The sequence below is a fragment of the Ambystoma mexicanum genome, chromosome 2p, assembly GCF_040938575.1.
Source record: "Ambystoma mexicanum isolate Mex_15411 chromosome 2p, UKY_AmexF1_1, whole genome shotgun sequence".
NCBI classification, from domain to species: domain Eukaryota; kingdom Metazoa; phylum Chordata; class Amphibia; order Caudata; family Ambystomatidae; genus Ambystoma; species Ambystoma mexicanum.
Window position 1 is genome coordinate 1464772965 of NC_090923.1, and position 24550 is coordinate 1464797514.

The window sequence follows — 24550 nt, forward strand, 5'->3', positions numbered from 1 at the left end:
CAATGCCCATCCCAGCATCAGCCACTTCACCCAGGCCCATGCATCAATCCTTGTCATGCTGTAGAACAAGCCAAATCACCCAGGCCCATCCCAGCATCAGCCACATCACCAATGCCCATGCATCAAGGCCCATCCCAGCATCAGCCACATTACCCAGGCCCATGCATCAATGCCCATCCTGCATCAGCCACATCACCCAGGCCCATGCATCAATGCCCATCCCGCATCAGCCACATCATCCAGGCCCATGCATCAATGCCCACCCCAGCATCAGCCACCTCACCCAGGCCCATGCATCAATGCCCATCCTGCATCAGCCACATCACCCAGGCCCATGCATCAATGCCCATCCCAGCATCAGCCATATTACACCACCCAGGCCCATGCATCAATGCCCATCCCAGCATCAGCCACATCACCCAGGCCCATGCATCAAGGCCCATCCCAGCATCAGCCACATCACCCAGGCCCATGCATCAATGCCCATCCCAGCATCAGCCACATCACACCACCCAGGCCCATGCATCAATGCCCATCCCAGCACCAGCCACATCACACCACCCAGGACCATGCATCAATGACCATCCCAGCATCAGCCACCTCACCCAGGCCCATGCATCAAGGCCCATCCCAGCATCAGTCACATCATCAAGGTCCATGCAGCAATGCCCATCCCCGCATCAGACACATCACCCAGGCCCATGCATCACTGCCCATCCCAGCATCAGCCACATCACCGCGGCCCATGCATCAATGCCCATCCCAGCATCATTCACACCACCCGGGCCCACGCATTAATGCCCATCCCAGCACCAGCCACATCACCCAGGCCCATTCATCAATCCTTGTCATGCTGTAAAACCAGCCACATCACCCAGGCCGATCCCAGCATCAGCCACATACCCAAGGCCCATCCATCAAGGCCCGTCCCAGCATCAGCCACATCACCCAGGCCTATGCATCAATGCTCATCTCCGCATCAGCCACATCACACCACCCAGGCCCATGCATCAATGCCCATCCTAGCATCAGCCACATCACACAGGCCCATGCATCAATGCCCATCCTAGCATCAGCCACATCACCCAGGCCCATGCATCAATGCCCATCCCAGCATCAGCCACATCACACCACACAGGCCCATGCATAAATGCCCATCCCAACATCATCCACACCACCCAGGCCCATGCATCAATGCCCATCCCAGCATCAGCCACATCACCCATGCCCATGCATCAATGCCCACCCCAGCATCAGCCACCTCACCCAGGCCTAATGCATCAAGGCCCGTCCCAGCATCAGCCACATCACCCAAGCCCATGCATCAATGCCCAACCCAACATCAGCCACATCACCCAGGCCCATGCATCAATGCCCACCCTGGCATCAGCCACCTCACCCAGGCCCATGCATCAATGCCCATCCCGCATCAGCCACATCACCCAGGCCCATGCATCAATGTCCATCCCAGCATCAGCCACATCACACCACCCAGGCCCATGCATCAATGCCCATCCCAGCATCATCCACACCACCCAGGCCCATGCATCAATGCCCATCCCAGCATCAGCCACTTCACCCAGGCCCATGCATCAATCCTTGTCATGCTGTAGAACAAGCCAAATCACCCAGGCCCATCCCAGCATCAGCCACATCACCAATGCCCATGCATCAAGGCCCATCCCAGCATCAGCCACATTACCCAGGCCCATGCATCAATGCCCATCCTGCATCAGCCACATCACCCAGGCCCATGCATCAATGCCCATCCCGCATCAGCCACATCATCCAGGCCCATGCATCAATGCCCACCCCAGCATCAGCCACCTCACCCAGGCCCATGCATCAATGCCCATCTTGCATCAGCCACATCACCCAGGCCCATGCATCAATGCCCATCCCAGCATCAGCCATATCACACCACCCAGGCCCATGCATCAATGCCCATCCCAGCATCAGCCACATCACCCAGGCCCATGCATCAAGGCCCATCCCAGCATCAGCCACATCACCCAGGCCCATGCATCAATGCCCATCCCAGCATCAGCCACATCACACCACCCAGGCCCATGCATCAATGCCCATCCCAGCACCAGCCACATCACACCACCCAGGACCATGCATCAATGACCATCCCAGCATCAGCCACCTCACCCAGGCCCATGCATCAAGGCCCATCCCAGCATCAGCCACATCATCAAGGTCCATGCAGCAATGCCCATCCCCGCATCAGACACATCACCCAGGCCCATGCATCACTGCCCATCCCAGCATCAGCCACATCACCGAGGCCCATGCATCAATGCCCATCCCAGCATCATTCACACCACCCGGGCCCACGCATTAATGCCCATCCCAGCACCAGCCACATCACCCAGGCCCATTCATCAATCCTTGTCATGCTGTAAAACCAGCCACATCACCCAGGCCGATCCCAGCATCAGCCACATACCCAAGGCCCATCCATCAAGGCCCGTCCCAGCATCATTGTGTACAAAGAGTGGGGGTGTCCTGACTGGAAAAGTCTAAGCCGACTGCCGCTTATTGATTGCAGCCTAGGTTTAACGACAATGTGTTATCCTTGGATATCACCATTTGTGTATTTACCAAGGATAGCAGTACATAAGAGAACCATAATAATCCACTTGTGCTAGACCATTAGTCTGTAAAAGAACAGCTTTTATTAAGTGACTGTCCTTGTTCTTTTACATATTTTTTGTAAAGAAATTATAAGTACAAAATATACAGGTGTACATTTTTTCACCAAAGTCACATATACAAAATATAAACAAATATACAACTAAATAGAGAAAAATGTAGAAAAAAGAAGAAAAGACATGTAGCAAAAGATAGGACAAAGTCATACATGTGCATGCTAACAGAAGTATAACGACATTCTGTTGCTGCTACTACATTTCATTTTTCTAATTGTAGACAGTTATCCTCGAAGGTAAAAGTCCTTGGATAGGTCTAACTAAGCCAGGCTAAAGGGTGACCAAAAAATATATAGTTGATCGACGTCCCTGAAATGAATCTCTACTTGGATCTGGGGGGGACCCCGCCACACCACAAGGGTAAGGGAGTCCCAGGACGTTTCGGCCTTAGTGGGTCACAGCCTTCTTCATGGAACCAAGGAGTGGAGTACCTTCTACCATTTCGTGGATGGCGGAGAAAGTAGTTTAGAACAGAGTCACATCTGTCCGCGGCGGATGCAGGCTTCCTCCTTTCAAGACCCGGGAAACAAGTCCTGTGGACCCTGCACTGAAAACGCAAGGCTTCCTCCTCCCAAGCATCCCTGCGGCCGTCGCTCGCGCGCGCCAGGTGCGTGAGGGAGATTTACTGAATGTTGACGTCCCAGCATCAGGCACATCACCCAGGCCTATGCATCAATGCTCATCTCCGCATCAGCCACATCACCCAGGCCCATGCATCAATGCCCAACCAAACAGCCACATCACCCAGGCCCATGCATCAATGCCCATCCCAGCATCAGCCACATCACCCAGGCCCATGCATCAATGCCCATCCCAGCATCAGCCACATCACCCAGGCCCATGCATCAATGCCCACCCCAGCATCATCTACACCAGCCAGGCCCATGCATCAATGCCCATCCCAGCATCAGCCACATCACCCAGGCCCATGCAACAATCCTTGTCATGCTGTAAAACAAGCCACATCGATCGGATCCTCCTCAAAATGGTCACCTTAACGTTCAAATGCTTAAATAACGCAGCACCACCATACCTGAAGGAAAGAATAACCTGAAAACCTACAACACGCCCAATCAGAAAAGCCAATTCATACTGCCTTCAAATTCCCAGATTCTGCCTACAAAAAACAGGGGGAAATAGCTTCCCAGTGAGAGCAGCCTAGCAATGGAATGCTTTACCAGTCGAGACCAATCTTACAACAGCTTTAGGCGCAACACCCGCAACTGGCTATGGCACAATGACCAATAAATCATAGCCACTTATGCCCCCCCTCTCTTTCTGACCCAGGCAGTAACCAGTTATCAACGATTCTTAGTCAGGCACATGTACACACCAGCAACTAGGGAAATTGTAACTATCACTGTAACTGTAACTACCCACACACTTGTACATACCTGTAACTTTGTAAATTATGTAACTTGTAATCTTATATGTACCTGTATATATTTATCCACGCAATATGTAATGTAACCAAGCTATAAGTAATCTTGTTATGTTGTGCGCCCAGCTACCCAAGGGTTCAGGACGCCCTATGAATAAACAAACAAACAAACAAACCCAGGCCCATCCCAGCATCAGCCACATCACCAAGGCCCATGCATCAATGCCCATCCCGCATCAGCCACATCACCCAGGCCCATGCATCAATGCCCATCCCAGCATCGGCCCCATCACCCAGGCCCATGCATCAATGCCCATACCAACATCAGCCACATCACCCAGACCCAGGCCCATGCATCAATGCCCATCCCAGCATCAGCCACATCACCCAGGCTCATGCATCAATGCCCATCCCAGCATCAGCCACATCATGCTGTAAAACCAGCCACATCACCCAGGCCCATCCCATCATCAGCCACATCACCAAGGCCCATGCATCAAGGCCCATGCATCAAGGCCCATCCTAGCATCAGCCACACCACCCAGGCCCATGCATCAATGCCCATCCCAGCATCAGCCACATCACCCAGGTCCATGCATCAAGGCCCATCCCAGCATCAGCCACATCAACCAGGCCCATGCATTAATCCTTGCCATGCTGTAAAACCAGCACCTACCAGATTTGTAACACATCAGAGATATTTGTTACAAATCCCACAGAAATAGAAGGACTGCTTGCAGGGTTCTTTGTGTATTGGCCTTATGCAGAAGCCACATGGTTTTGTTGGCTTAGCCACGACATAGATGTGTTTGTGGGGTCTTCTAATGGAAGTTCTTCAATCCTGGCCAAACAATACATCAAAAGGTATAGGGGCACCTCACTTCTGAGCAGAGCCTGAAGATAATCCAACGTACATCATAGAAGATCCTATTGTCCACAGCTACAAGATCCTATTCTCTCATTTTAGAATTCTTGGCATGGTGGCCTGCGGACCAGTTCAGATAAAGCACCAGGCCCCCAAGCAAAGCTGACAGTAGCCCAGCTTCACCTGTAAACTTTACCCATGAGTCAATGGGCCCGATAATCTGTGAAATGAGGAGTTCCTCAAAGCAAAGTGTAGAGGTCACATCAAGAACTCAAGTGCTGAGCAGAGGTGCATGCGTCCTGTCCAGAAATGAGGATCCCGAATTAGCAGAGCAGCTTCATTAGCTGTGTAAGTGGAAAGTCTGTTAGAACCACACCAGGCAAAAGACCCCCTTCGCCAAGCACGCAGACAGACACACCAGAACCTGGAATATGCCCTTTACAGTACTTTATTTTATTTATTTATTGTGAGTGAGGCACTTAAACATCAAGTAAATTGCGTTTCAAAGAGCCCACAGGGCAACAGGGAGGGAACATGGGAATGCAAGACAAATATATCAATGAAAGAAAGAAGTGGTTCTACTAGGCCTTGTGTGCATTCAGAGCGTGCAAGTACAGAGAGAGAGAGAGAGAGAGAGAGAGGGATGGGGGTAAGTACTAGGAGTAACAAAGAGGGACGTAATAGGGAGTACGTTGCAAACCTTTAGGTGACTGGCAGAGATAATTTGGTGAGAGTGGTAAACTGCCAGTAAGTAAGCGCCGGCCTGAGATAGCACATGCCAGTGGGCACCTAGGGAAAGTGCTGGGAGTGGGCGGAGGCTGACAGTGATTGGGGGTGGGAGGCCAAGACCCAGGTGGACACATGAGGGCCATGGTCACCAATCTCAGCGACTGTGGGGTTTAGCAAAGGAGGGAGGGGGGAAGGAGGAGGTGAAAAGGAAAGTCTTCAGGAGCTTCCAGAATTTGAGGAGATCCGGCTCAAGACGAAGAGGAAGGGGGAGGCAGTTCCAAAGGCGGGAGCCTGCCGAGGAGATGCAAATCGCTTGACATGCAGAGCGGTGTCGCCGGAGGAACATAAAGATCTGGAGGGAGAGTATTTAGTGAGAGTCAGTTGTAGATAATGTGGTCCCCGGCCCCAGACAGCCTTATGGATGATGCAGAGGGATTTGAATTTGATCCTTGCCGCAACTGGGAGCCAGTGGAGAGTTTTTAGGGCTGAAGAGATGCAGTCCCTGGGCTTGAGGCCAAGGATAAATCTTGCAGCCCTATTCTGGATTAGTTGGAGGGGACGTAGAGAGGAAGATGGTAGATTAAGAAAAAGGCTATTGCAGTAATCAAGCCTAGAGTGAACCAGAGCTCTAGAGACATTGAGCATCTGGGGAAAGGTTAGGAAAGGAAGGATTCCTTTGAGGAGGAGAAGTTGAAAGTGGGCCTTCTTGGCAATGTCCTTGATGTGAGGGAGGAGGGAAAGAGAGGAGTCAAAGATGATTTTTGGCTTCAGATGAAGGTAAAGGAGAGACCCCATAGAGGGTGGCCAGAGTGCGGGGAAGAAAGAGGTGGGCAGGAGTCTCAATGGGAAGGATCTCACTCTTGCTGGCATTGAGGCACAGATCATTGGAGGCACACCAGGACTGGATGGCAGATGGGCAGTCTGGAATGATGAAGGAAATAAGGAGAGGATCAGAGGGACGTATGAAGAAGAGTCGTGTGTCATCTGCATAACATTGGAGGTAAGGGGAGTAGGTGGAGATTAGGTGTGCAAGCGGAGCAAGGTAAGTGTTCAAGAGCCAGGGAGAGAGGCTGGAGCCTTTAGGTAGTCTATGAATCTCCTCTTTAAATGAAATAATGATCATGCTTGAAATTCAAGCCTTGGTGAGAAGCAGGTGGAAAATGCACGAATGAGAAGAGCGCTGTTGGAATGGTTGATGACTTCAGGAGGACACCACTGGAGGCAGGGGCTGCAAATACAGCATCAGGTGGAGGGGCGTTTGGCATTTGTGAAGGCGAAACCCTTGTCTGGAGTTCATTAAAGGAGAGCCTGATTACATACAGCATAAAATGCACTTTCAGGCATCTGGACCAAACACCTGCACTACAGCATTGATCCAGAGCAGGACCCGCCAGAGGGCACGCCGTTATTCATGGTGTGCTACTGGGGAGTCTTTTTTGAGATAGGTAAGAAGCCTTCCAAACACTGCGCTAATCCAGAAATGCGCGCCTGAGACTCTGGCAAAAGGTAACATGTATAGGTGCATCAGCTTCCCTTATTGTCTGTCGTCATCAACAGAGCGGGAGTTTCCATATGGACGATCTTTCACCGCTGCATTGTTCCTCGGCCATTATAGGGCTGGAGACGTCCATTTTAGAACCATGTGCAGCGCCGTCATCAGCAGAGAGGGAGTATCCATATGGACGATCTTTCACCGCTGCATTGTTCCTCGGCCATTATAGGGCTGGAGACGTCCATTTTAGAACCATGTGCAGCGCCGCCATCAGCAGAGCGGGAGTATCCATATGGATGATCTTTCACCGCTGCATTGTTCCTCGGCCATTATAGGGCTGGAGACGTCCATTTTAGAACCATGTGCAGCGCCGTCATCAGCAGAGCGGGAGTATCCATATGGACGATCTTTCACCGCTGCATTGTTCCTCGGCCATTATAGGGCTGGAGACGTCCATTTTAGAACCATGTGCAGCGCCGCCATCAGCAGAGCGGGAGTATCCATATGGACGATCTTTCACCGCTGCATTGTTCCTCGGCCATTATAGGGCTGGAGACGTCCATTTTAGAACCTTGTGCAGTGCCGCCATCAGCAGAGTGGGAGTATCCATATGGACGATCTTTCACCGCTGCATTGTTCCTCGGCCATTATAGGGCTGGAGACGTCCATTTTAGAACCTTGTGCAGTGCCGCCATCAGCAGAGTGGGAGTATCCATATGGGCGATCTTTCACCGCTGCATTGTTCCTCGGCCATTATAGGGCTGGTGACGTCCATTTTAGAACCATGTGCAGTGCACAGTTTAAGAGCCGGTGCTAAACGTGTGGCCACACTGCCAGGGTTGGTAAGATTCCTCTTGAAGTTAGGAATTTAAAATGGGTATATCCCCTTGAATCACCCTTGAGAGAGATGAAGGACAGAAAACAAAGTGACCATAATCACTTCTGGAGTATGGGCGCAAAGGGAAGTGGCCGCCATGGCACAGTGTGGCATAGCTGCGGCTGTTAACTTCCCCAGCATGTAGCACCTGTAGGCCTGCATCCCAGAAAGAACATGTGTACCACTAAAAAGCTGAGAGCGGCCTGGTGCCCTGGTAAATTATTGTTGGATGTTGGGATGACTCGGTTGGGAATTGGAAGGTCATGTGAGCAGCTCGGCCCTGCTTGGGGTGCTTTGGTTAGAGGGTGGTTAGTCGGCACATTGGAGACTTACGCTCAGGGAGTGATGGTAACTCCTGCTTCCTTTTTTTAGTTACACAGCATTTCTAATGGGAGAACTTTGCACAAAACCTTGTTGCTAATGGCTATCACAGATTAGGTGACGGAGTGGTGACTGTAGGTTGTTGGGGCACAAGAGAAGGGTAGATCTTGCGTTCTTGCCCCATACACTAACTTGTAGGCAAACTGTTGTCTGCAGGTTGTGATTTTCATAAAGGTTGCGAGTGGATACATTTGTGAATAAGACAAAAGTGTGAAGTGGGTATGTGTGATTCGATTGGTTGTGCCCTATGTTTACCATGCAAGAGATGTTGATGTTTGGTATTTTTGCTTTGTGTGGTGTGCCTGTAGACCTTGGCTGTGATATGCCCTGTGCGATAAGTGAAGCGGTGTTCATTGCTACTCTCTTGTCTGATCTGCTAAATCCTGATCTTGTCTGAGCATAGTGTGGGGATGGTAAGAGGGAGGCATTCTGTGTGTTTGTCTAGTGTGGTGTATTTGTAGTTTCACGTGTCTCTGGTGTGCTATGCCATGTCTGGGAATGGCGGAGAAGTTGGATACGTTTGCCGTGTACTGTACTTGCAAGATCAGCCTTGGCTGCCATGATATGATATGATATGATATGGCATTTATAACGCACCTATACTCAAGTGTTTCAAGGCGCCATGGTCTAAGGCTTCCTAAGATCCAGGTAATCACACCATGTGTGGGCACATCAGTTTCCTTACACACAAGAACATCCAGTGTAGCTCCTAGAATGCTAATGCAAGCAGAGCACCCGCTGGAAGCTCTGTGCCAAGCAGTCTGTAGTCTCCTTAAGCAAAAATGACTGTCAAGCGCATTGGGCAACTTGCCATAGTTCCTCGCTACCACCACCATCCAAGCCATGCATGGGCAACTAGGCCAATGCTACCCTCCGCCTAAAGAACAGCCAGTTCATAGGACTGCTGAAACGCATATTATTCTCCATGCAAGTTCTCCAGTGATGCCGCTGCATCTTCCGAACAGGGCTTCAAGGCTGGACCAGAAGGCATGACAGTACAGAAGGAGACATTTTTCTCTGCATGCTGCCTCTACACATGTTACTGCTACCTGCAGCTTAAGGTGCCAATGTCACAGATGAAAGATATTGGAAACTTCATCCACACGGCTCCAAGAAACAAAGAGGGCCTGAGGTCTTGAACCGGGAAGCCCAGAAACATCTGCAAAGCGAGTTTCAGCATTACTGTGGTTCCCTTCGTACACAGTGTGTGTATGTATGAAGTCAACCTCATTTCATCACTGAACCCCACCACCCTGCACTTTCTGCAATGGCCAGCAATGAACCCTGGGTCCCACCCCATGGCATAGCAACTCTTGCTGCCCTCCAAACTGACATCACCATCTTTGTAGCCTCCCACCGACTTGCAAAAAAAGGTGCTGGTGTTGGTACTATGAACAGCAAGATCACACAATCTTCTCCACTTCTGACCTTACCCACTCCTACTTTCAGTACACATCTGTCCATCTCCGTACTCCTTCCCCTCCCACCAGCCTCCTCATGAATCACCCTCCTGGCACCCCACACTCTCTTTTTCTTACATCTAGGTCTACTACTCAAGTCTATCCCAGGCAACGTCCCATTGGTCATGATTGGTGACCTGAACTTTCCCATCATATCTAAGACTCATCAATTACAATTTGACTCCACTATCCCTGACCACTCCATTGCATGCCTCCATGATCTTCAGACTAACGCTTGTGGGAACTCCCTTGATCTCGTCTTCTTATCCACCCTCCACTCCTCTGCCCTCTTTATTGATCATTCACTGCTACCATCTCCGAACCCAGCCCATTCACACTTGCCTCCACCCTCGCCTCACACTCAGATCAAACCTGTCTTCAGGGCTTCATACCTGGACTAAGCCAAGCACTCCCTCTAAGCCCTCTTTCGCGTACTTGCCCACCCCATTGAACTGGCCTTCGTTGGATTCAATGACGTAGTTTCCACCTACCTTGACTATCACTATCCTGCTCGATTCCTGTGACCCCTGTCACGCTGGACCACGGATAACCTCAGCCGTTCAACGGGGGGCATCCATGCGCCTCCACCGATGCCAATGGGGTAAAGATCATTTTCAACTCTCCTGGCTGTCTACAAGGAATCTCTCCTTTCCCTTAGTACCACGCCTCACTCTGACTGACCATCCGACTGCACTAACCTCGTACCATCTCTCCACTGTCACCCCTGCAAGCTCTTCATGACCCTTTAAGCTAGGGTTGTGCCACTTAAAAATGTCTTATCCTGCTCTTTCACAGCAGCTGATGACTCTGCCTCCTACCTCTCATCCAAAATCACAAAGAGATGTGATATCTTATCACACACTTCCATCTCCCACCTCCTCCCTACTTCTCTCCACCTGCTATCACCCCATCTCCTCTCCTCTATCTCACATCACCTCTTCTTCCCACACAGAAGTCCTATCTTACCAAGCTTCTGCTCAGATTCCTGTAGCCCTATTGGCCCCTTTACACTACCCTCAAACAGTTAAAGATCTTGAACCCATCACCCCTCCCACCTCTCCTGCTTCTTCAGCCCCCGCCCATCTCTCTCTGCTAGAATTGTCTCTGCATACTGAATAACAGCTAGGAAGAACCCCATTCCGATGGGCTGCCTCCAACCTCTCCGCCATTCATTCGTCATCCCCTAGAATGTAAACACCTCCTCTGGGTATGCCCATCTCCATAGGTCTGGAAAAGATCCGGGGCTACGCTAATGTCGGGAGTGTTGGGACTCGGTGCTAGCTAGCCTTTTGGTTGTAGCCCCTGAGATTCTATCTGGGGCTACAACCAAAAGACCCGGGGCTATAGCCCCCTAAGCCACCCCCTAGCAACGCCTCTGCCCAGCTCCTCCTTCAGCTTTCACTGATCCCTCTTTGCTGAAGACAGCCATAGCTTCTTCTCCTTCCCGTCCTTCACTCCTGCCATCTCACGCAGCACATCCACTGCCTCTCAGCCACCTGCCATGGTGTGGCATTATGCCACTGGACACCTCCAATGGTAATCAAGTTCTCGGATCCTCTGTCTCCTTACCACTCGGCATCCTCACTACTTTACCCAGGGCTCGCACACTTTGGGCCTGATTCACAGAAGCGTTTTATCGTAGCACAATCCCATAGGAAACCACTCTGTGAATCAGGCCCTTGATGTCCCCTTTTTTACAGGAATCTTAAATTCCAACAGTCCATTACAGCCACCGCTACAGCTGAGAGAGTCGGCCCTCTCAACTATAAAAACAAGCTTTGGCAATACTATTAGTTTGGGCTGTTGTGTAGGCATGGGAAAGCTACTTCCCAGGCACTGCTGTAGTGATTCTAACTGGTCATTGATGGTACCCGGTGGAAAATGGGCATCTAATAGCAGTGCCTGAAAAATGCCCAATACTTATATTTATTTAATTATTTATGTATTTATTTGTTTATTCACATTTGTAAAGCGCACAGCAGCCCTTAGGCATTGTGGCGCTCTTTCAGACAGTTGAGCTTAGTTACATAGTACAGGCATAGGGATATGCATCAATACAACCTTAGTTACAGAATAGACTTAATGCAAGAGAGGAAGCAAGAGGTGTGAGGAGGTTAGTTGAAAAGGGTAGTTTTTAGGGCTTTCCTGAATGCTGAGAGAGAAGGTTCTGCTCTGAGAGCGTATATACAAGCCAAAACTATTGGCTTCACCAATGCTTGTTTTGAACAGGACGTCATTGAAGGATATGAAAGGTGCTCAGAAATCAAGTAGCTGAAGGCAGACCTGGCTTGGACTTTTTTTATTACATCAGTAGCACGTTTAATGCTGCAATTAAGTCATTAACTCTCAGAAGACTGCTTTTAAAACACTGGTGGGCACTTTGAGTGCGATATGTGATGGTAAGGCTTGATTAAAGCAAGCTCAAAGAGTTCCCATGAGGAGGTGTGTTGGGCGGGGAGGGGCAGGAACTGGGTGGCAATGGCCATGCAGGATTAGCAGGGCAATGGGCAGTCAATGGCTGGACAAATGACCAAACAACACCTACAAGCTTTGTGTCACTCCTCACATGCCATCTATCACTATCAGTACTCTAATAGCGCCAGCTATTAGCCCAACCTAAAAATGTGCCACCGCTTCACCCACTAATAAGCCAAAATGCTCATCTCTACTCTTGTGCTAAGTAAACGTGTCTACTTCACAAGACTACCCCTTGGTCTCCCTATACACTTCTTCTCTCCTCTTCATAAAGTTCTGAATCCCAGCTACTCTACAACCTACCATGATCCTACCCCACCTCTGCACGCTGTCGCCATGCTGGCTGCATTATTCTTGTCTTCAAATCCATCTGTGATCTTTGCCCTCATCTTGCTGTCTGAATATCCCTGTAATCTCTCTCACACACTGCACGTCCCCCCCTCCGTCCTTACCCTCTCCACCCCCCTGCACCACCTCCAGATCTCTGCTCCTTTCTCTTACTTGCGCCACTCCACTGGAATGTACTCCCCTGCCGATAACAACATTATCCCTCCAGCTCTCTGCTCCTTTCTCTTACTTGACCACTCCACAGGAATGGACTCCCCCGCCGATAACATTATCCCTCCAGCTCTCTGCTCCTTTCTCTTACTTGACCACTCCACAGGAATGGACTCCCCCGCCGATAACATTATCCCTCCAGCTCTCTGCTCCTTTCTCTTACTTGACCACTCCACAGGAATGGACTCCCCCTGGAATGGACTCCCCTGCCGATAACAACATTATCCCTCCAGCTCTCTGCTCCTTTCTCTTACTTGACCACTCCACAGGAATGGACTCCCCCGCCGATAACATTATCCCTCCAGCTCTCTGCTCCTTTCTCTTACTTGGCCACTCCACTGGAATGGACTCCCCCGCCGATAACAACATTATTCCTCCAGCTCTCTGCTCCTTTCTCTTACTTGGCCACTCCACTGGAATGGACTCCCCCGCCGATAACATTATCCCTCCAGCTCTCTGCTCCTTTCTCTTACTTGCTCCACTCCACTGGAATGGACTCCCCCGCCGATAACAACATTATCCCTCCAGCTCTCTGCTCCTTTCTCTTACTTGCTCCACTCCACTGGAATGGACTCCCCCGCCGATAACAACATTATCCCTCCAGCTCTCTGCTCCTTTCTCTTACTTGCTCTACTCCACTGGAATGGACTCCCCCGCCGATAACAACATTATCCCTTCAGCTCTCTGCTCCTTTCTCTTACTTGCTCCACTCCACTGGAATGGACTCCCCCGCCGATAACAACATTATCCCTCCAGCTCTCTGCTCCTTTCACTTACTTGCTCCACTCCACTGGAATGGACTCCCCCGCCGATAACAATATTATCCCTCCAGCTCTCTGCTCCTTTCTCTTACTTGACCACTCCACTGGAATGGACTCCCCCGCCGATAACATTATCCCTACAGCTCTCTGCTCCTTTCTCTTACTTGCTCCACTCCACTGGAATGGACTCCCCCGCCGATAACAACATTATCCCTCCAGCTCTCTGCTCCTTTCTCTTACTTGCTCCACTCCACTGGAATGGACTCCCCCGCAGATAACAACATTATCCCTCCAGCTCTCTGCTCCTTTCTCTTACTTGCTACACTGCACTGGAATGGACTCCCCCTCCGATAACAACATTATCCCACCTCTTGAACGCTTGAAGACCACACTTAAGCACCACTGTCTGTATTGTACAAGGGCTCTCACCACCCGGGCCACAATATCCCACTCTTCTTTTCAGCTGTGAATATGTTTAATATTATGCAACGTGGCACTCGGCCTACATTAAATGTGCTGGCTATCTCTGTTTCCATGTCCATGCCCACGTTTATCTACCTTATTACCTGTGCTCTTCAACAACTGGCTACTCATTCCCACCTACATACATTCGATTGTAAAGGCACCCCTATTCTGGACTGCCTCTGCCTCCTGTTTTGCTTCCTGCAGATGTTATTTCTAGTCGCAATGACACCCGACCTCCAATAAATACAAATAAATACAAGTACCCCAAACCCCCCCAAACTGGCCCTATCGCTCCGAGTGCTTAAACAGAGCCCAAAGGGTCTGCCTGGGCCAGACGTCTTCCTGTGAATTACAGCTGGGAGTAGTGATCATTATGGAAACTGGATTGGTGGGTCAGTGAGGCATTAGGCGTTTCCCCTGGGATTGCCGCAGTCTGATCCACGCAGTGAACCTTCTTGGTTCCTTTCCCATTGCGCATCCATGCCAAAGTACACACATGCAACCTGACAGGGCTCAGTGGTGGGGCAGGCCCTATTAGCGAAGACCACCCATGGGCTGCAGCTGCCACAAGGACAGGGTCCTGCTTTGTTTTCCAATCAGGTAACCTTTCTCTCTTCTACATGTTGGATCAATAGTTGTCATGTCAATATTTGGGATGTTTTTTAAATGACCCGTAAGAAGAGTTTTACCACTGTGATTACCCCTGCCTTTGGGCTGAAGTGTTGTGGGGGACCAGTGGATTAGCACCCTTCTACCCCCGGGCACAACATCATGTCGCGGGTAGGGGAGCCTGGCCCCCTGAGTCGCCTGAAGCCACACCTTAAGTGGCAGTAAGTGGACTTCGTCACACAGGATACGAAGACTGGGGTGGGGCTCGTGTTAGACACAAGGTATGAGGACTGGCCTTAGATCAGGCACATACAAAGGGCATAGGGCTGAGATCAGGTGATAGCGAGGAGGAGGGAGGGTGCCAAATACATAGGACGGGATGGGCTGAAATGCATCACGTAGATTGGGCAGCAGTGAGTTTAGACATGTGGGTTGAGGTGGGGGCAGATATTAGACAAGTGGAATGGGGGAGGTGGAGATGGGTTGGGGCAGGCAGAAATTAGACAAGCGCGATGGCTCAGATAGTGCTCAGATTTGTGGAATGGGATGTGCCTGAGGAAAGTATTTGGGACTTGACATGGCCCTAATCAGACAGTTGTGCTAAATAAGAGCTTGATGGGTGGGGAGGTCAGAATTGTGAGTCAGGCAGGTTGAGATCGGAAATACTTCATGGGTGTTGGGGTTGAGACCGGTCATGTGGGTTGGGGGCCACGGCTAAGATCAGGCATGTGGGATAGAAAGATCTGACACTGGGCATGCGGTAGGGCGAACACACATGCAAAATGTGGGTACTTGTTAGAGGAAATAAGAAATATGGGGTGGGCGGGACATGGGGAAGATTGGAGACACATGTCAGAACAGTCTTTGATGTGTGGGATGGGGGGAAGTTGTAATTGGTGTGGCCTCAGTTCCAAATGTGTACTGTATTTTGTGTACACATTGAATGTTGATGCATTGGTGAAGCTGGAGGAGCCCCTGTACCATTTTCCTTTCACTGAGAGTGTGGGGGCAAAAATACAACCTCAGAGTGACAAGGGACTGAGAGGCCATGCTAGGCCCCTATTGTGAGAGTGAAGCTGGCTAATGTATAGTCCCATTGAAATATAAAAGCCAGTACAAAATAGTGATTTCTGACATAAGGCCTAGTGAAATTAAAGAAATGGGCCTATTTCAACTCTACTAAAATGGACAGGCGCTCAAGTGAAAGGGAATCTACCCGAGAGCTTAAAACTGCTGGATATGCCCAATGAATGAGAAAAGACATGTGTGGCTGGAAAAGCTGTTTTTCCTAAAATATGAAAAGTTACAATTTTACTTAAAGAGACAGATAGCAGCATGGGACATTGACTTCTGTACAGCACAAGCCGGTGATCCAGAAATCGAAAGTGAAGCCAAGCATTTTGAATTTGTTCATAATAAAAAGACTTATTTTCATCATATAAAATGACAACCTTTAAAGGGAAAGGCCTATTATGTTTTGTGTAAAAATTAACACTGGTTTCTATCTAACTGTGGCCTATGTGTGAATAATACCAAAAGTGAACTTATATCTGTGCAAACAGTATGCAAAGAAAGATGGCATTGTAAACAACATGCCCAGATGCAATACTAAATGTTACATGTAAACACATCTTGTCGATTTAAAAGCAGTACTTTCACAAGTATGGATTGCAGCGTGTGCCTTTCCATTGAAATGAAACTGCGACCTTAAGGCCTTTGGCTGGGGCACTCTAGGAGAAAACAGGCTTGGGTTTCAGTTAAATGCAAAACCAATATAAAGAATTAGTTCTGAATTGTGGAGGGATCAGATAAGCCAGCCAGCAGAAATGACCTTTACAGTTAGAAATCCCCATTAACTGTACATTAGTGACCAACAGAAATGACTTTTTTGGGCTGATTCGACCTAAGGAAATGGCTTTCAGAGCCACTAATGAATCTTCAAACACTGTATAGGAACAGACCCTGCCGATAAACAGATATTCGTGTTAGGTCACAGAAGAGAAATGTAACTTAAAATAAGGTGGGGGCTACATATGAAAATATTGAAATGCCAGGTGATGCCTTGCTATAGATTAACATTGGGCCACCTTTTATTTAATAAAAATAGAATCATGTGTCCCAGTGAGCTCATCCCAGACTCATATTAAAGGGGATAAGAAGCCTGTCTGTACCATGCACATACGAATTCGGTGTGATGTATACAATTTGAGTTATGAAGACATTTATGATTCCAGCCTTCTCATAATTCTGAGGAAATGGAAAGTTGGTCTGGTGATAGAGTGTGAAATTAAAGCTTGTATCTTGAAGTGTCCGGTTTTTTACTATTTCGGCTCAGGAGCAAATCAGGGAAAATGATAGCTCATCCCAGCAAGACCGTGCCGAAAGAAGATTAGTATTTTCCGACTCGTCATAAAATATAGAACTCCAAAATATATATGTGCCTACAGTTATCTGAAAAATTAAGGTAGCTATCATTTTGTGAGATTTTCAGAACACTGAAAAGGTAAACCCAACTGTCATTTGGGATGATTAATCTTTCTCCTCCCTCAGCCTCCATCATCCACACCTCCCAAATCCTTGCCCTATCAGCAGCCGGTGGGCATATATGGTGGGCAGGGGGAGAGAGCTAGCCAATCTGTATTGTGGGAATTATTATAATATGTGAGTGTCATCTGCCCTATAAGAGATCAGCTTTCAATCTGAGAAGGGACTTTTGGCTGACTTGTCCACTCTATTCCTGGAGTTAGTCTACTTCAGGACTCTTGCAAGGGACCACTAGCAGAGAGGCAAAGAGAGCTATCAAGGCCATCAGGGTAAACCTGGCCAGGAGAAATGTGGTTTACCTGGAAAGGCCTGAAATCTTGCATGGAGAGACTGGGAAATTTCGAATCTAGCTGGGCCTGCCATTTGAGGAGCCAGAGGATGGATGGGTCCTGGGGACTATCCTTGACTGAAGCCTTTGACCATATCTGTGCTGTCCTCAGAGGAGCCCTGCTGTTGCCCTGGATGCCCCATATGCCCTATAACCAAGGCTTCCCATGTAAGTAGATTAATCCAAATGCCAAAAAAAGGGGGGGGCACTGCCAGCCTTAATCTCCATCTCACTTAGCGGGTATGGTAAAAGGCCTCACTAAAGTTGAATCTTCAAAGTGCTTTCTTGTGTGCCACCTTGCTTGAGGGTTGGGGGGATGAACAACCTTAGTTGAGAGTGACCGCCAAATAAATCATGACAAGTGTCACTCTGTGCTCTGCTAAATTCACAGCAATTGTATGTTCAATCTATAGACCTGGAGCTGGATAGGGGAATGTACAGTAAGGGTGTTCTGCTGATCCCGCTCCATTGCGCAGGTGCTAGGGCTGGCACAGGGCTGCTTTATTAGTGGGAGCAGTGGGTGGTGGCAGGGCTCCACCTAGCCTGTGATGATGTTGAGTCCCTGGGAATACATGGATTTCAGAAGCAGAAGGAGAGGCAAAAAGATACAGCACACATACCTGTTTCTCTTCAATGAGTTTACCCCAGTTGATTTGAGGAGCTGGCATGGTTGGCGGGTTGAGGCTGTAAATCTGGTCATGCTTCAACCGGAGATTGCCAATGCGTTCCTTCAGCTGACGTATGCTGTGGGCAAAAGGAGAGAGAGGGTAACTACACCAAGGGCAGTGGCAGGGATCTGACTACTTTCTTAGTAGAAAGGAAACTCTCTCTACTTTCCCCCACTAATGCTTAGAGTTCCCCAATCACTCTTACATATACTGGTTACCTCATATTTAACATGTAAACACAGCTGAATAGGTGTTCTGCCATGTCAGCAGGCTGTGTCCTGTACTGTAAAATGCAATCAAACGGACCCACTCTGAAGATGTCCTGCATTGCACATCCCCCTGGACTTCCCGTAATCTCTCATTAATCATTCTTTAGGCTAGTCCCCCTTTTCTCTAGTCCTTGCTCCTTGGCATCTTAATATCCCCCTATGTCCTTTTGCTGAAGGTGTCACAAAAAAAGAACCTTCCAGGTCTTACACTACAACCTGTGAGACTCTTGGGCAACTTCAACAAATCCATTGTTCCCTCTGGATTCTTGTCTTTAGGCCATTGTAGGTGCCTTTCCCAACATGGAGTTGAGCACAATGGCAATTTGCAGGTTTAGAATGGTGGGCTGGCGAGAGGAGAAAATATGCTACTGGGTTCAATGATCCTTAGAGTGAGAAGGAGCAGGAGGCCTGTGTGGACCAGGAGCTAAAGAGAAGCACAGCCTAGACAACCTGTGAAGCTCAAGCATGGCAAAACATACTCTTCAATGATCATGTCCCCCTGCGGGTGGTTCATTCGTTGCGCGCCCTGAGCATCATTCTGCAGCGCGTTGATAAGCTTCTCAGACTCTGATATTTTGCTCAGCGTGGACTCTCGGTACAAGATGTTCTGCGATTGCTTAATGTTCTCCAGATCCTGTTGAGGGGAAGAAAAAAGACTGTCATCCAAGAACATCCAGGTTGCACCGATTGCTCCCCAGTACTTACGCAGATTCAGGTTGGCCACGGCCTGCACTTGCTGTGGCGCCGGGTGCACTCTGACATCTACTTAGCATAGTTAGGGCCTTTAGCATCAGCGTTGGTCTGAGTCCCAGGATGTCAGGGACCCCTTTAGACATTTACAGCACATTTCCATCCGTCCAGCATAGCCACTCCTTTTTAATTGGTCCCAAAACTCAGTTTCGACTCAGCCTGTGAATGCCTGCTGGACGGTACTCGGCACCTAACCAGAATGTATACCCTTCAAAGGGACACGTGGGGCAGCTCCTCCACCTCCACCACAGACAGAGGCCCACTACTAACAAGTAAGGAATGGAAACCACCAGTGGTGTTGCTAGGTCTGGAAAATATCTGGTGCTATGCTAATGTCAGGACTGTCAGGACTGGGGGCTAGCTAGACTTTTTGGTTGTAACCCCTGAGCTTCTACCCGGGGCTACAACCAAAAGATCCGGGGCTATAGCCCCCTCAGCCCCCCCCCCCCCCCAGAAACGCCTATGGAAACCACTGCGGAAGGGCAGTGACAGTCAAAGGGGACACGAGAACATGTTGGGGTGTGAGGGAACATCTTAACAGTGATGGCAACAATGTCTTAACAATGCTGAGGATGTCGTGTACCAGCGGTAGAGCGGTGTTGGTTGTTAAAGAGAGATTCAAGCTTAGCAATGCATATTGCAGGTCTGCATCCTGGTATAAATGGTTACTGAGATTTCAGGGGGGCAACCAGGCATGTGAAAGAAAACAGAAGTATGTGAGGTGCCTGCTGGCATAAATGGGTAGTAGTGCAAGCATGAAATGCTTCTGGGGACAAGCATAGATGGCGTGAACATTGGGATGGTTGTGCACATTTTGCAGAGTAATGGGTGCACTCACCTTCTGAAGCTTGTTGTCTGTGTCCACAATGTTGTTCTCCACTGAGTCTGCATTTTTCTGCAGTCTTTCAATGAGCTCAGAGAGTTCTTTGTTGCTCATTCTATATGAGAGAGAGAGAGAGAGAGAGAGAGAAAGAGAGAGAGAGAGAGAGAGAGAGAGAGAGAATTTGTAATGTAATTGTGCATGTATTTGGTTAGTCAGACACTTCTACCAAAAGTGCTGTACATGGAGCAAACATCCAGACATTAGTGACCGTCCCATTTCTGGTTGCCTTACACAGTTTCAATGATTATATTGGTACATTGTAGATAGGTGGTTAAGGGGTAATCATTGGTACATACAAATGGGACATTTAATGCTAGGAAACCATAAACAACTCTGGTGTACATTTAGAGAAGTATTTACATGATTGCAGTTTACATATAAACCGTTGGTTTGCATTGGGTTAGAGCAGACCTGGTGGTTGATGGGTATCAACAGGAAACAGGTGGCGTTTGATTTTAGTCTTAAATCAGGGCTGGCGATTGGGCTGGCTCTCGCTGGATCTGATATCCGGCACCAGATTTGTAGCCGGGTCTCGGGATCCGGCCAGAGTCAGCCACCCCAAACCCATGCTCTGCGCTGGGGTGGGGGTGACGGGGAAATGAAAAAAAAAGAAAGCGCCTGGGACGGCATGGAGTAGGGGGGCGGAGCAGCACACTGCTGCCATGAGCGCTCTTCTGGTTCCGCCCCCCCTACGTGTACACAGCAGGACACCAGGTATTAAATTATTCATTTTGATTGTGAATGGGTCGACTTTCTGACTGTCAGTTCATTCAATGAAACGCTACACAGCTTGCCCACAGCCACCATTCCTCCCCATGTACAGTCCGGATGTTTATTTCATGGGAAAAAATGACTTAGATTTTGAACGGTATATGTTACACTGTATGCGTCATGAGGCAGGTGAGTAAATGGATGGGTTTGTCATGACACTGTGCGCCTGGATCAAACATTGTCACTTTGACCTGGTTTGAAAAGATGAAAAGCTAAAGTCACCAGTCATCACTGGGAGCATCGCCTGAAAAAAACGAATTGCTAAATGATGAGGCCAAAAACACTGATTTTAGCCGCATGAAAGAAATTGCGCCGTTTTAAACTATTATTTTGGACATTAACTTTGATCGGAGGTCAACTGCCAGCTCCGCCCCCTCTAACCCCCCCCAACTCCACCCCCACCCCAGCCCTTGTGGGATCCCCCCACCAAATTGTTTCCATTTCCACCACTGTCTTAAACAGTTCCATTGATTACATTGCTCTGTTGCCAGGGGAGATCATGTCAGTGTTGCTGGGCCAGTAGAGCGAAGCAGGATACAGCACAGGGGGCGATGGGGACACAGAGGGTGCAGACAATCTGTGTGGGAGATTACAGAGATGCAATCTGCGATACAATGCAGTGGCTAGTGCGACGGAGGGGTAGGACATTGCTAGATTTGAAAATAAGGATTACAAATGTGACGAGGACGAGATTTTGTATTGAAAGGCAGCCTGCATGGTAGAATAATGCGGAGAAGGTGGGAGACGTTCAAGGTGGATTGTAGAACGTTCCTATCACAACGTAAAGTACTTTATTGAAGAGAGCGGAAGAGTAGAGGGCGAGGCCCAGGAGAGCTGGAGCAATAGACATTTGCAAGTACACTTTGGAGAAAATCCAACAGCAATGGGGATAAGAAAATAGTTTTAAAATGCTTTGGGTCCGATTCATGACATTATCTGCGCGGAAAATCAGGACGTTGCGTGCCAAATTGCGTGCGAAATTCCCCTTGCACTTTTTCATAACTTGAGTGGACTTCACGCAGGCTCTGCGCATCTCTGCGAGCAGCCGATCTCCTTACGTGAGACACCATGCAAAGCGAGGTTGTGTCTTGGGCAGAAGGTAGGGAAGGGAAAATGTGGGCTTGCGAGGGACGGCCTGCAGGTAGTCCATCGCAAGCCCACTATTGTGCAGAACGATATGTATTCATGGATCCGACCGTGCAACCTCTTGGCGGGGAAATGGCCACGCAAAACCCTCATGCTATCCGCCACCCGAAGGCAGGCATACAGGCACTTCCGCATAGCATTCACTGCGCAGAGGTAAGATCGGGTGTCAGATTTAGGGGTGCTTGTACACAACCACGGTTCCCATCTAACTTAGGGGTGCGCGTACGCAGTGTAGCAGGGTGCAGGAATGATATACAGGGGTTCGCACGCAGATTTTCAGAGTTTTACCCGAGTTATGATAAATCGTACGCGTGTTGTTAAGGTGCCGCTAAAAGTTACGGAGGACCCAGCGCAGGGTCCCTAAAATATAGGCCTGCTTGAGGGGGAGCCCACGCACTGTTTTGAGGGTGCATGTATTTGCGGCCGGGGATCACAAAAAGGTAGCTGTTTCTGGCTGTTTTTGCTTTGCGTCGGGACGTGTCGCGGCGTTTCGGTGACTTTTTAAGCAAATGAAAAATGAAAAAATGAACTGTGATCAATTAATTCCTTTTATCACTTTCATTCTCTTTGTTTTCTTTCAAAGGCACAGCTCCAGAGTGTCGGCAAGTCATGGGAATGTTCATGGAACTCTGTGGTTACATGAACATGCCTATTTGTGTTAATTATTGATTTATTGTTTTTGTATAACGTGCTTAATACCAATACGAGTTCTGTTTCTAAGCATGGATCCGGGATTCAAACCTCTGTTGCTTTGCGTGGTCTTGCTTCCCAGACCAGCACTTTGTCCCTGCACTCTCCTCCGTTCCTATTCTTTCTTATTTAGGGTCACTGCTCAAAGTGTTACACTTGTGGAACCCCCTGTTTTTTTTTAGGGGCCTGAACAAGAAATTTAGCCACTCCAGAATCAAAGAGCCGCATGGCGCTGGCCACAGCCCAGGAGTTTACATTAAAAAAGAAAAAAGAAAAAATGACGTCCCTGATTACATCCCAGCCAGATCAGTCCTTCTTATGCCATGGCCAAACCATGCACGAAGTGTGTGTTTCCCATCTCTTTTCTGGTGACGTCCCAGCTAAGAGTGCTGCCGATGCTGAGGGGGCGGAGTGGTGGCTTTCGCACAAGCCAATAACTGACATTATTTTGAGGCCTCAGACCAGTCTCTGGTGGATATGAATGGCATCTTGGACATTACAAAGGCTGAACTCTTGTACCATAACATACACCTCCACCTATTTGGCACATCTGAAAAAAAGTCTGTGCACAACTGAGTGGCAAAAGGTTGCTGCTGGATGTGGCAAATTTGATTAAACACCTATCTCTAGATTTTATTTAGTCTTGTGAGTGCTTTTATTTCTGGATCTCTGCAGTGGACAGGCTGAGGCATTGCCGACACCAGGTGTACCAGCACCTTGTGTGAGATTTTTGGGTGCCCCCTCACCATTCTGGTCCACGTGTGCGTGCGCACACACATACACATTTATACATTCAGGTACCCATACAGCTTGAATCATTCACAGGAGCACCCAGAACATTCACACTGCATTCTCATTCACAAGCGCACTTGCACCCATGTACACCATTCACACTGCATTCATTTATATGCATGCACTTACTGACATCCTCTCATATACAAACATTGATAGACACACTTACATGCATGCACACATACATTCCTACATGCATAGAATCGTTGCATAAACACAAACAAAAACGTGTTTTGTTCTTACACGTTTCCCTTCTGGACCCTCTCGCCTCTGCACCTCACACGCTATTTAGTTAAGCAAAGCAATGCTTATCATTTAAGGCATGGGTCAACTAAAAGTTGAGCCCAGTAGTTAAGCCTTTAGCTTCCACATTGGGGGTCTATTGATAGCCTGGGCATGCTTTTGTCCTCTGCATGTTTGCTGATGCCTCAGTCACGTTAACTGTTTTCTCACCTGAGAGAGTGGTGCGTTTACTTACTTTGTTAAAAGTAAGTTAAAATTAAATAAATACAGGCAAGAAAGACATGCAATAATCGTTCGCAAAAGCAATCGAACCCATTGTGAGGAATTTGACCATCTCCACGGTGGGTGTGAGCTCGTCTGGGCTTTTTTTGAAATTTTAAACAAAATTGAATGATGGTAGATCAACCTCTGGAAAATGTGTGGGGCTAATCTGCACACATTTTCCTATGCTGACAGCAGAAAATACACATAGATCTGTGTACTCAGCCTATAGGCGCTATCACCCCTGTCATATTCAGGTGGATATGACAGCCAAGCGTGCACCATGTCATCTCTGAAGGGGTAGGGCAAAACCTTCCTCCTGCCATGGCCAGCCTAATTAACTATCAAAGGCTCCATGGGTCCGCCCTGTCCTTTTGTTGAGCCCTGCAAAATGGTGGCAGTGATTCACATAATTAGCATACCGATAGAGTATACTTC

General features: G+C 48.8%; 1 protein-coding gene across 2 annotated transcripts in view; it reads right to left on the bottom strand.

Moving 5' to 3' along the window:
• PPL (periplakin) overlaps window positions 1-24550 on the bottom strand; it is a 261709-nt gene that overhangs the window by 133979 nt on the left and 103180 nt on the right. For both annotated transcript variants that reach the window (XM_069646041.1, XM_069646043.1), the window contains exons 2-4: window positions 20165-20264; window positions 19056-19210; window positions 18260-18383 (exon numbers count right to left, since the gene is read on the bottom strand). In XM_069646041.1, the coding sequence (XP_069502142.1) occupies window positions 18260-18383; window positions 19056-19210; window positions 20165-20264 (379 nt within the window). The remainder of the gene's footprint in view (window positions 1-18259; window positions 18384-19055; window positions 19211-20164; window positions 20265-24550) is intronic.